This window comes from Chiloscyllium plagiosum, unplaced genomic scaffold (genome assembly GCF_037043375.1).
Source record: "Chiloscyllium plagiosum isolate Xiang-an unplaced genomic scaffold, Cpla_swu_hap1 HiC_scaffold_25, whole genome shotgun sequence".
Lineage (NCBI taxonomy): Eukaryota > Metazoa > Chordata > Chondrichthyes > Orectolobiformes > Hemiscylliidae > Chiloscyllium > Chiloscyllium plagiosum.
The window spans coordinates 15,204,797-15,217,692 of NW_028270163.1; the positions used below are offsets into that span (position 1 = coordinate 15,204,797).

At 40.0% G+C, this 12,896-nt stretch overlaps 1 protein-coding gene across 4 annotated transcripts in view; it reads right to left on the reverse strand.

Annotated features, from left to right (window-relative positions):
• The window catches only part of map2k4a (mitogen-activated protein kinase kinase 4a), a 187,348-nt gene extending 175,984 nt beyond the window's left edge, over window positions 1-11,364 (reverse strand). For 3 of the 4 annotated variants that reach the window (XM_043714461.2, XM_043714460.2, XM_043714458.2), the window contains exon 1: window positions 10,506-11,363. In XM_043714461.2, coding sequence (XP_043570396.1) covers window positions 10,506-10,593 — 88 coding nt within the window. In that variant the 5' untranslated portion in view covers window positions 10,594-11,363. Of the gene's footprint in view, window positions 1-10,505 lie in introns of all 4 variants that reach the window. The other variant, XM_043714457.2, reaches the window with a different exon arrangement.
• Window positions 11,365-12,896: the final 1,532 nt, after the last annotated feature.

Below are 12,896 nucleotides of genomic sequence, written 5' to 3' on the forward strand. Positions count from 1 at the left end.
GTTGGTGTTTTGCAGTTGCATCAAATGTGTAAGAACCTCAGGAGAAAGAGAACTTAGCAGAAGTTCAAGTCAATGGTTCAATGTCATCTGTCAATAATTAGTTATGACCTCAGTAGTAATGCTCTCATCCAATTAAAAAAAATGAAAAAAAAGTATGATTTATAAAGTTCATGATGCGCTAAAGCTGAAACTCAAGTACATGTGGAGTTTTTGTCTCCATATCAAAAGGAATGACATACTTGTCTTGGAGGCAGTGCAAAGGCTCACTAGATTGATCCTTGAAACGAGGGGGTCGCCCTCATATGAGGGGTTAGGTCAAGTGGGCTTTTACTCTCTGGAATTTTGAAAATTAGGAGCGGTGGAAAGGAAGATGAGATCCTCAAATGAAATCTACAAGATTCTGAAGGCATTTGCAAGAATAGATATCAAGAGCTTATTTTCACTGGCTGGGGAATGAGACCACAAACATTTACATGAGAGGGTTGTGGATACTTAAATCATTGAATTTTTGTTCAAGGTTGGGCTGTGTTTTTGATCTCATGGGGAAATCACAGGATATGAGAAGTAGGAGCTAGAGTTAGATTATGATATTGAATGGCAGAACAGGATCGAGGTCTCATACGATCCACTTCTGCCTGTGTTCTTAAATGGTTAATAATAACAGAATGGTTGAAAAATACTCGGGCAATACTTCAAAAAAGATGGCAATCATATTAAGCTTGGATGTATTGTAATGACAACTGCATAAATTGTACTTTAACCTATAGATTTCATACAAAAAACTCAAGCATTACACCCAAGGAGCAGAAATAGATCATTTAGCCTGTTCCACAATTTGATAAGATCATGGATGATCTGATTGTGGCTTGTACTTTCCTGTCTATCCCCTTATAACCAGACTCCCTTGGTGATCTAAAAACCATGAAGTACGAATCCGATGTGATCCAAGTTTTAAAAAGTTATGCAACTTTAATTTAAAGTGATTTTTATTTTTCATAAAATTAGAATAAATAATTTACAAAATTATAAAATGGTATCACAATCTTATAATGTACCAATAAACTAACTACTACTCTACAAAAGAAATCAAAGAAAAAAATCTACCCATACTAACATTCAATACATAAATAAAATAAGTTAAATTCAATCACTCAGTGCAACCCCACGGAAAATTCCATCATTGGGAGCATCCCTCAGCATACCCGTATTTATTTGGGATTCTTCCTCTCCGGGCACCCAGTCCTCATGGCTATACAAAGACCCTATCAATACAGCCGACAAGTCTGCATCTATGTAGTTCAAAAAGGGTCACCATGTCTTACTAAAAAAAGTTCCATATTCTGGTGCACCATTTTTGTGAGGAGGTCTAGGGGGACATGTTTCCCCCTGCACCATCCCGACAGGGGCCAGGGGATTTTCCAAGATCCAGGTCATTCAGAATGTTCTCCCTTGTACAATATGGAAGAATAGTAAACAGGTTTTCCCCATGCTCATCTAAAAGAAGACAGATTCAGCAGGCCCAAGAGGAGGGATACCCGATCTACCTTGACTTCGGTTCCCAAGATCTGTCCAAAGGATTTGCTATAGCACTCCAATACCTGCAAAGCTTGTGGCATGACCACAAGCAATGGGTGAGATTACCAATACCTATTTTACATTTGGGGCACACTAGAGATGTTCCTTTTTTTAAAAAAGATTTTGCAAGCTGCTCTGGGGTCAAATAGGCCCTTTGGAGACTCTTCAGGTTCATAGGCTGTATTTTATTCCAGATCAAAATCTTTCTCACATTCTCCCAAATGTCATCCCATACCTCTAACGAGATCTCCGCTTGTAATTCTTCAGCCCAGATCCCATAGAGTCAATGTCTTTCAAGGCACCACCTCCCAGTAAATAGTAGAGCATACGAGTAAAGAGAATATCTGTAGACCAAAGTACTCTCCTCTCCACAACAGAATTACAGATTAACCAATAGTGTGGCACGGTGGCTCAGTGGTTAGCACTGCTGCCTCACAGCGGGTTCAATTCCCGCCTTGGTCAACTGTGTGTGGAATTTGCACATTCGCCCAGTGTCTGCATGGGTTTTCTCCGGGTGGTCCGGTTTCCTCCCAGAGTCCAAAGATGTGCAGGATAGGTGAATTTGCCATGCTAAATTGCCCGTAATGTTCGGTGCATTAGTCAGGGGTAAATGTAGGGGAATGGACCTGGGTGGGTTGCTCTTCAGATGGCCGAAGGGCCTGCTTCTACACTGTAGGGAATCTAATCTAATTTAATTTTTTAATATAAAAGTCCCTAATCTGAAAATAATGAAAGAGATTCCGACTGGACAATTCATATATAAGACTCAACTGATCGAAAGACATCATGTCCTCCCCATCAGATAAGTCTCCCAGACATATCTTATAGCCTAAAGCCAGAATCCACCGATCCTGGCCGAAATCTTGGCATTCCTACTATAGGAGTAAAAAGGCAGGTTTTGTATAAGTTGTCCTCACTTTGTCGCATCATTCTCCACATTTTGACCGTGTTAATGACAATTTTTCTACAATTCTCCATGACAGTCCATAGACAACAAATTAATAAAGGGAACATTTTGCCTGGGAGGCCTTAATGTCCAGCCATATTGACCTCTGATCTTGACAGACCTATTCATTCACATACAATAATAGGGAACTTATTTGATATCCCTTGAAAATGGAAATTCTACCCACCGCCCCCCCAAAACAACCATTCCGTGTGGAAGGTGCAATTTAGCAAGCTTAATAAGAGGTTGTCTGCGATGCCAGATGAAAGAACCAAGCCAACTGTTAAGTCTCTGCAACGTCAGCCAAGGCAACAGAGGGAGCATTCGCATGGAATATAATAAGCGAGGAAGAACATTCATTTAACAAGACCTATGCGACCCAACCCAGATATTGGAAGAACCTCTCAATGCTGAAAGTCCTGTTTTATCTTCTCAAGCAAGTGAACAAAATTAGTCTGGCATAATTGACCAAAGGCAGGAGAAATAAAAATGCTGAAGTGTAGAAAACATCCCTGTGATCACCAGCACCCTTTCCAATGGAGATGATAAATTGCGGGGGGGGGGGAAATGGGGGCACACTCTTCTTCCTGGCCAGATATGCCAAGTATCTATGCAGCTTATCATCATACTTGAATAGCCTTTGTCTGCGAAGGAGATCTTTCTCTTCGCTGTCTGAGTGAGCATGGAATTCAGAGCAGCCTGGAGAGCTGTGATCTGCTGTAGCTTGGTCACAGATGGCCTGTCAAAATATGCAATCTTGGCTGCCTTCAACTGAGCCTCAAGCATAAGCTGCTGCTTTTCCCTCTGTTGCTCAGTGAGCCGGAAGTGAGAGATAATTATACCCCTTGCGTAGGAGGTATGGCAGTCTCTCAGAGTACAGATGGGTCACTGGCCGTACCCAAATTAATATTCCAGAAAGTTTTCAACTCGCGCAAAAAGTACTCAATAAACTTACTGTACTTCAGGAGAAAAAGATCCACGCGCCAATGCTGCAAACCTGCCCCACTACCTCCGGCCTTAACCTCTAAATACACAGCCGCATAACCAGAATGGCTATGTTCCCAATTTTACAGGACAGTGCCGAATCCAAAAAAACCAGTGGAGCAAAAAACACATCAATCCTTATGTGGCATTTGTGCGGATTGGAGATAAAGGAGAAGTTCCTACCCTCAGGATGAAGGCTTTGCCACACATCCACCAAACCCAACTCCCCACATACGTCCACCAGTTGTTTGGATTGTGAGGTGGTGCCTGGAGACCCCTGGGCATCCTGTCCACATCAGGATTCAAATGATGATTGAAGTCTCCCTATAATCATGTGGCGCACTCCAAGGGCCATCAACCTGGAAAGTGCATCAGTTAAAAACTTAAGGAAGTGTGCCAGGGGACAATAAACATTCAAAATACCATTCTCCTGCTCATGTGTTACAGCTTTGAGGACCATACCCCACCCATAATCATCCTTAACCTGGTCTAACGGCTGAAATGGAGATTCTTCTGAATGAGTATAACCACTCCACTGCTTTTAGAATTAAAAGATGAGAAGAACACTCGGCTGAACCCTTGCTGCTTAACTTTAAATGCTCCTTATCATCTAAATAAGTTTCTTCTAACAGGGTGACATTGACCCTCTCTTTTCTAAGACTTGAGAGTACTTTATTGATGCAACTACTTTAAAAACACCCTGCACGTATTTGGTAAAACAGTATACTACACACCATGCTGCAATTCCATATTGAAAATTACTAATCTTTACTGCAGACTGTGAACAAACAAATCAAGAAAGTCAAATGTGCTACATAAAACTTGTACAAAGTATGTGCATCAATAGATCCCCTACAGTGTGGAAGCAGGCTATTCAGCCCATTGAGTACACACCGACCTTCCAAAGAGCATCCCACTGAGACTAGTCCCTGACCCTATCCTTGTAACTTTGCATTGCCAATGACTAACCCACCTCACCTACACATCCATAGACACTATGGGCAATTTGAGCACAGCCAAACCACCTAACTTGCACATTTTGGACTGTGGGAGGAAACCGGGGCACCCAGAGGAAACCCACGCAGACATGGGGAGAATGTGTAAACTCCACACAGACAGTTGCCAGAGGCTGGTATCAAACTAGGTCTCTGGCACTGTGAGGCAGCTGTGCTAACCACTGAGCCACCGTACCATCTATACTTCAGTACAATAGACAAATGCTATATTTATAGATCACCTCTGCCACCACACAGAATAAGAAAACTATTACAGACTCATTTACTAAATGAGTGTTGCCAGTTCTCACAGCTATTACACAGAAACATAACATAACATTTGTCTTAGACAAATGTTGTCACAATTACATTTCAGTTCCACTTATACAGTAGTTTTAAATTCATTGTTTTGATATGGGGTTCATTGGGAAGCTCAACATTTAACCCACAGCTCAAGCTGGTGATGAACAAATACTGGTAGCCTTGAACTGCTGCAATTTGTGTATGAAGTGACTCTATGGACTAATAATAGAAGTTTGACCAGAACAAAACAAGAAACAGTGAAATATGTCTAAGTATGTTACTTTATAGCAATGTTTCTATTCACCTGCTGTCACTGTTCTGCCAAGGAGTGAAAGTCACGTATTTCAGAGATGCCACTGAAAAAAAATCTGATTGATGAATTTGCTGCACAGATGCACAGCATTGGAAGGGATAGAACTTTGAAAGTGATAGGCAGCAGGCTGATTTGTCTTAGATGGCATTGGATTGTTACACCTACATACCTGTAGCCGAGTGGAAACAATTCAATCTCATTCCTCACTTGTTAGGTGGAAATGTGGTGAGTCAAATGTGATGCTCATTGCAACAACGATTGGTTCCCATTACTACAACATTTGATTGGCTAGTTTAATTGACTTCTTGATCAATAATGAATTGCAACTTAGTGATGGCGAGGGATGTGATGATCATGAATCATTGCCTGATATTGGCGTAACATGAATTTGATTTGTTACTCAACCTAAGGATGGATGCTGTCCAAAACATGTTCCAGATAACCATAAGTCATAGGAGAAGAAGCAGGCCAATCAGCCCATTGAGTCTGTTCCACCATTCAGCGAGATCATGGCTGATCAGATAATTCCCAACTCCACTTTCATGCCTTTGCCCTACAACCCTGGATTCACTACAGATTAAAAATTGATGGACAGAACGGACTGCGAATGGGACAGAACAGACTGCGAATGGAGCAGAACTCTAATCACCGAACAGCCCAATTTTGACATTATATTGGGAAAAATATGATATCGTGGTTGATATTTGGGCCAAGAATGTTAGCCCATGCAACTCCAACAGCAATGACGACAAAATGAAATTACAGCCTTCTACACAGTCACAGATATCTACCTTTTACCAAGTAAAGTCCAACCACAAGAGAACTTTCACCTACCTACTCTCCCAATTTCAGTTTTACAACGCTTCTCAATGTCACCTCGAATAAAATACAGCATTGAAGTCAAAGGTAGTCACTCACCTCTAGAATTTAGCACATTTATCAAGGTTTTAAAATAAAATCACAATTGGAGCCAGATGGTCCTATTAGATCTCAAAATGGGCAATGAGCAGTTTTAGTGAAAAGCACCACTCTGTAACAAAGTTGATAATTCCTTCCATCATTCAGTTGATAACAGACAGTAGGTGGATTTGATAGCAAGTTGTCACATTAGATTTTTCCTACCTATTGTGTAAAGAACCCATCTTGGCGATGCAATAAATTGCCAAGGAGATGCAGCAGGGGAACAGTTTGGAGAGAGTTTCAACAAATTATGAAACCCAAACCTTCAGCAATATAGCCAGGGTATAATCAGGAAACTGAACCCTTTCTTGACATCATGCAAAATGAACCAATTGGCTGAAGACTGATATCTGTGAAGGCATCAGCAGGTAGTGCAGCATCATTACTTAGCACTTCTAGCTGATATTACTGCAAGTGCTTCAGCTTCATCTTTTGCCAAGACTGACAGTAGAATGTTCATGCATCCTCCTGTTCCCATTAATTCTTTAATTTTCTATTGCATACAACTGTACTGTAGAGCTTTGATCAGATAGTTATTATTTCCTATCCGTCAACAGCATGCAGCAGAGGGTGTATGCAATCCTGTGGTGTAGCCTCACCAGGTTAATCTGATCGCCATGTACAACTGTTGGATCCATCATACTCCTCTACATTTCTGATTGAAATCCCAAGATGTTGATGGGGGTTCAGCTTGGTCACCTGGCTTGATGGTAATGGAGAAGCGAAATAATAGATAGAATTGTATTACAATTCTGTTGCTGCTGGTAATGCACAGTATCCGATGGTTGCCCAATTCTGAACCGCTAGACCTGTTAGAAAGAAATAACGTGCATTTATACAGCACCTCAAGACTTCCCAAAGTAATTTTTCCAGATCTTTTCCATCCATCCGAAGGGGGTAGGCTGGGCCTCAGATAAACATCCAAAATAATAGAACCTCCAATAATGCAGCATTCCCTCCATACTGCACTGAGGGCTCAATGAATGAATCTGCTCACATCTCTAGTGGAATCTGAGTTCAAAACTCTAATTCAGAAAACAGTTGTGCACTGTGCCAAGGTCAACATCTAAATCTAGACCATTTAGCATTGCAGCTTTGCTGAGCATATGACTGAGGATGCTCAGAGTGAAACTGTGGCTCAGCCTCCACAAGAACATTGGTACTGCCACAAGTAGATACATACACACAGCAGGTATACAAGGTGTGAAAAGACAAAAGTAGGCTAAACAATATTTTTCAATTACTTGACATGATCAAGTAGCTTGACAGGCAATTTCAGAAGGTAGTGAAGTGACAACGTAAGTGCAAGATGGAAGTCATTTATAGCCCAGACCCAATTAAGAACCAGATTTTAGCTCTAAAAGGGCAGTATTGGACTACTTAGGCTTTTACAACAATTTGACAGCTTCTCAGTTGCTCTTATAGCTTTTTATTCGTGATTTATTTTCTTTTAAAAAAACAAATTTACTTTTTATGATTTGGGTTAAAATTTAAGAGCTCTGACATAAATGCAAGTAAATAAAAATGAGAAACACCTCACAGTACACAATTCTGCTGATAGATACACAAAAGCCAATTGAAAACTGTCGTGAATATATCACAAGCCCTAATGTACCATGCAAGTGAACAGTTGGAAAAGAAACTTTCATTATTACAACAGTAGGACATGTCCAAGAGTACCAACACACTGGACCTTTACCATAAATTAGTTGCACAGAAAAGCAAATTAGAGTCAATACATGGAATTCTTGATCCGCACTCAACATTCTGCTTAATTCAACTTACACAGACAAAGTTACCACTTATGTTCCTCTAGTCTAGTGTGTTAAATAATGAATTTGCCCAGAGAACCATGATGGTCCCATTATGAAATGGCCTTTACATTAACCAGTTCATTGATTCTATTGCTAAGCTGATCACCTACTGTGTGCTGCAACTCATGCCTGAAAACAATTTTATGTGAGGGAACCAATTAATAAATTTTAAAATATAACAAAGATACATTAAATAAAATTATGCAAAATTGATAACAGTACAAACTCTTCCTAGAATTACACTTTAGTTACAACACAACCCATGGACAATAAAATTAGATATTGAACTATTAAGATTCATTGCCTCCAAGCTGACCAACTATAGGTCAAAGAAAAACAGCATCTCAATGTCTATAACGCAATAGCAGACAAAAATGCACATCATTTTGGAAATATCTATTACCCTCAGCTTACAATTGCACAATTTTGTTCAGAAAAGAAGGGAATGTTTGCAGTTCCTTGATGATCTGGGTTATCAATACAGTAAAGTCACCTACATTTTATATAATAGAGCTAAATTATACAGCAATGTTTCTATGTTAAAATGTTAGGTTCAATACATTTTGTCATGTATACATTTTCAGAAAGAGTGCTGGTGTGGCAATACAGTCAAACACCAGTATTATGTGGTACAACATGGACAGTTGCAATGCTCACTCACTGTGTTGTCCCAAATATAGCCATGGCAAAAGAAGCAGATGCTACCTTTTTTAAAGTAATGTTGCTCAAGTGTATTAATTATTTACAGCAAAGATTGGTAAGGTGGAAGAAGTTGGCTAACCATATACTTAAATTATGACCTGGAGTATAGAGTCACCTCACAAGGGACAAAGGGAAAGAAAGGAAAAGAATTGGTAAACTTCACAGGGGAATAAAAAGAATGGACAACTGTCTTGGAGTGAATAGCAAAACAATAAGTTAATCCCAGTTATAGGAAGGATATTATTAAGCTGGCACAGGTTCAGAAGAGATTTACCAGGGTGTTACTGGGTATGAAATGTTTGAGTTAAAAGAAGAAGCTGGGTAGGCTGGGACAGGAGATTATGGCCAGCATGGACAAGTCGGACTGAACTATCCATTTCCGTGCTCTATATCTATGACTCTATAACCTAACTTGGACAAAGATGTGAAAGAAATGAGCTTGCTAGGCTACATGGTTTGAGTGAAGCAGTGGGATTAATTAGATTGTTCAGCAGAAGGCCAGCTGAAAATCCACGGGCCAAATGGCCTCCTGTGATACTTGAATGACTCCAGGATTTAAGCTAGTTCTAAAATTGTAAGTTACCACAACAAAGCCCAAGCTCTCAAACAAAGTTAAACATGACAGTCTTGCAGACTGCTTGAGAGATACAAATTGTATAAATGTTTAGACGTTGATTTTTATAAGTGACAGTACGATATGGCTAAGAAGACAGTAAAGATGACATGAATGAATACAGTGTTACTTTGGTAACATTGTTACGGTATATTTAGCATTGTGTCAAATGTAATTGTCTTTACAATTTTGCAGCTAGCAGCAAATATACCACCCAAATTTACATATTTGCATTTGTTTTAACCAAAAGAGGACCTCTGAAAATCCAAATCTTAAATAATGACTTATTAAAATCCTTTTAAGTGCTGAATGAATAACCTCAGCCCCAAAAATAAGTTACTTTAGTATTATTTTGCCAACCATATTCCAGTCAGGTTTCAATTACAAATTCTGTCACTCTCCAAACAGATGTAGCACTTAAAATTATGTTCCAAGTTCATTATTAACATGTAATACTAATTATGCTCCATATATTACACAAACAACTTTAATTTTATGTAAAGGTCCCAAAGTCTTAAGTACTGTGCCATCTGCGAGAAAATATAGACCAGAAAAAATAAGCTAAAATAGGTACTAATAAACTAAATGTAACTGTTTAACTAAAGCTCTTATTTCAGTCAGAACCCATTACTCTTACTACAGCAAGCCAAGAAAAATAACTATAAAATTGATGATTGCTGGAGTAAAAAGTCAGGAGTTTAAAATATTCTAATGTTAATGGAACTATAATATATTGCACAGTAACGAGGGGGGAGGAAATGGGGCACAGTAAGGATAGGGAGGAAATGGGGCATTGCAGAAGTACACTATCGCACTGTGCCATAATAAATATCCTTATTAACGTTACAAAGTAATGCACTATGTTAAGCACTTTGGAATGTTTCAGGTGCGCAATACGACATTACTCAAATTCAATTATTTATTTCTTAACAGTAAAAGAGAAATGTTGAACGTACGAATAGAAGCCTAAAACTGACAGCTGAAAACCCCACACACTTCCACGTTAGTTCTCTGCAGTTCTGCGAACATTTGGAAGAATTTAAAACAACCCCAACACAATTCATTTCGCGAGTGAGAAACGATGCGTTCTTAAAAACTACAGTGAAAATGGAACTGCATAAATACACTCAACACCTTGCACATCTCTATGCACAATGAAGAGGTGGCCTCGTCCGAGAAGCTGTACGTGTGGCACACTGCGAACACTCCTTTAAAAAAAAAGCAGAGAACGGCCAAGAAGCAAATCTCCAATCATGCAGGATTGATTAACAAAATGATACTGCAACCAGAGACGGCTTACCCTGCATGCAGGTAGTTGTGTTTTGCTGCTGACTCTGTTGCTGCTGAGCTGAGCTGCTGGAGTTGTTGCTGTAGCTGGGAGTCGCCATTGTACAGATAATATTCCAAAGGGGGGGGGGGGGGGGGCTGCAATGCAGCAACTCGGTCTCACGGCCACTCGCCTCTTTATATATATATATATATGTACACACAAAACGATTTAGGAAAAAACCCTCCCGACACACACAAATCTCTTAAACACTTAAGAAGTCAAACCCTGCCGGCGCCTTCAACAAAAACCGGTTAAAATCTGCCTCCTGTCTTCCTTCAAGCAACATATCATCACCGGAAACACACGCACATACATACACACACAAAATTTTAAAAAAAAAACTTGATGATACAATTGAAACTCTCCGATCCTTAAAACAAATGATAAATTAATCTCATTTCAAACTTAAAATTAAAAACAGGAATAGTTTCCACAGGAAAGGTCCACAGGTTAGTTTATAAAACAGATTTATAGGCTTGGCGATTTTTCCCCCTAAACGAATTTTTTTTTGAAAAAAAACTGAAGAGATAATTTTAAACTAGGAACTGCCCGAGTGCCTGGAGGCGCCACCACTGCAGCCCTGACAAAGGAGCCATGGAAACCCTGCTGTCCACCCCCTCCAGCTCCACTATCCAACAGCCACAGAGATCCCCTGTGTGTGTGTCAAGGAGATTTCATATAACATATATATATATCCTTTTTCACAAAACAAAATCTGTCTTGCAGCCCGAGCAAACGTCTAATCACAGAAAAATTCGGGAAAACCCTATTAAGAATGCATCCTTCCTCGCGTCACTTCTGAGTGAGGGAACAAGATGGGAAAGGGGAGGGGGGGAAGGGACGGCACCAACACATACTCACGGGCCGACGCAGGGAAGTGCGCAGGCGCGCGGCCACCCGACCGGGCTGCATTCTGGGACGTGTAGTCCTCAGTCTGGGTGGAAGCGCGGCTCGGGCCGATTAGTGAACTACAATTGGACCAGCGGTCAACGCGGTACGAGGTGGGTTGGGGTGGGCGGAGACGCGAAGCGTCATTGGCCCCGCCCCTTCGTTCCCCCCCCCTCTCAAAAGCCCTGCGTCGTTTGTGACGCAGCCAGTAAGCGCATGTAAGGGTTTTGCAATAAGGAGCTGCGTGGGGAGTGTTGATTATCTGTCTGCAAGGATTGCCTTTTGCAAACTGCTCACAATAACTGCTGAAGCCAAATACTTGTTCTTTTTGAATTGATCCATTTCTATTTATTTTTATTTTTTGGTGGGCAATTTCCAAAATTATGAATGGAAACTTCATTTTTCCCCTTTTGAGTTTAATTGAATATATGCAAATTGTTAACAAATTTCCATTTTTAAGTAAGGAGGGTAATGATGAGATCGTAAGAGCAGAAGTCGGCCTTTCAGCGAAGAAAGTTTGCTTCACCATTCAATGACATATCAACCTGTTTTGTTTCCAAAACCTTTGATTCACTTTTTGATGAGATCACTGGATCAAAAATTCAGGTTAATACTTTGGGTGCAAAGGTTCAATTCATTCCATAGTAGAATTTAAGCTTATCACTAAATCCAGAATATAAAACTAGAATCAGTAATAGTGAGTTAAAATGAGAGATCATCAACTACTATATAAGTCTGTCTGGTTCTCTAATCAAGACAAGATCTTGAAGGATAGAGCAGGGTCAAGGGCCAAATGGTCCACTCTGCTCCCATTTCATTAGTTCACAATGCCCTTTAAGAAAATAAATCTGCAAATTTATCTAGGCTGGCCTGTATGTGACTCCAAACCAATAGCAATGTGGTTGGCTCTTAATTGCCCTCTAAAGGGGTTTAGTGAGACATTCAGGTCAAGGGCAATTAGTGATCTATAACAAGCATTGCCAGTGACATTCCCATTCCATGAAATAAAAAAGAAAAAAAACTCATAACCCTATCAAACTAATAGAAACTAATAGTTTTCTTTCTTCTATTTTCATTTGAGCATAGTACCTCTGGGAGGTAGAATATTTCAGTGGACAGCATTACTGCCTTGGAATCAGGAGCTCCAAGTTCAAATCTTACTCCTTGTTGCCCATGTATAATGTGGCCAATCATTCCATGGTAGGTAGTAAGAATGGGAAAGATCCCTGATGGAGTAGTGACCCTTAAGCTCTAATCACATGTCTAACAAATCGAGGTGTCTACAGTCCTTCATAGACTATAGATGATGGACTGTACCTATTTATGTTGTTCAAAGATTATTTGAAGAGCCTGAGATATTGCAGAGAGAATGCATTCATGGTCAGTTTGTAATCTTAAAGTCATATTCAATATGGAGTAATGAAACCCTCCCATTGGCAGGGGCGTCAAGATGACAAGTCTCCAAAGATTAAA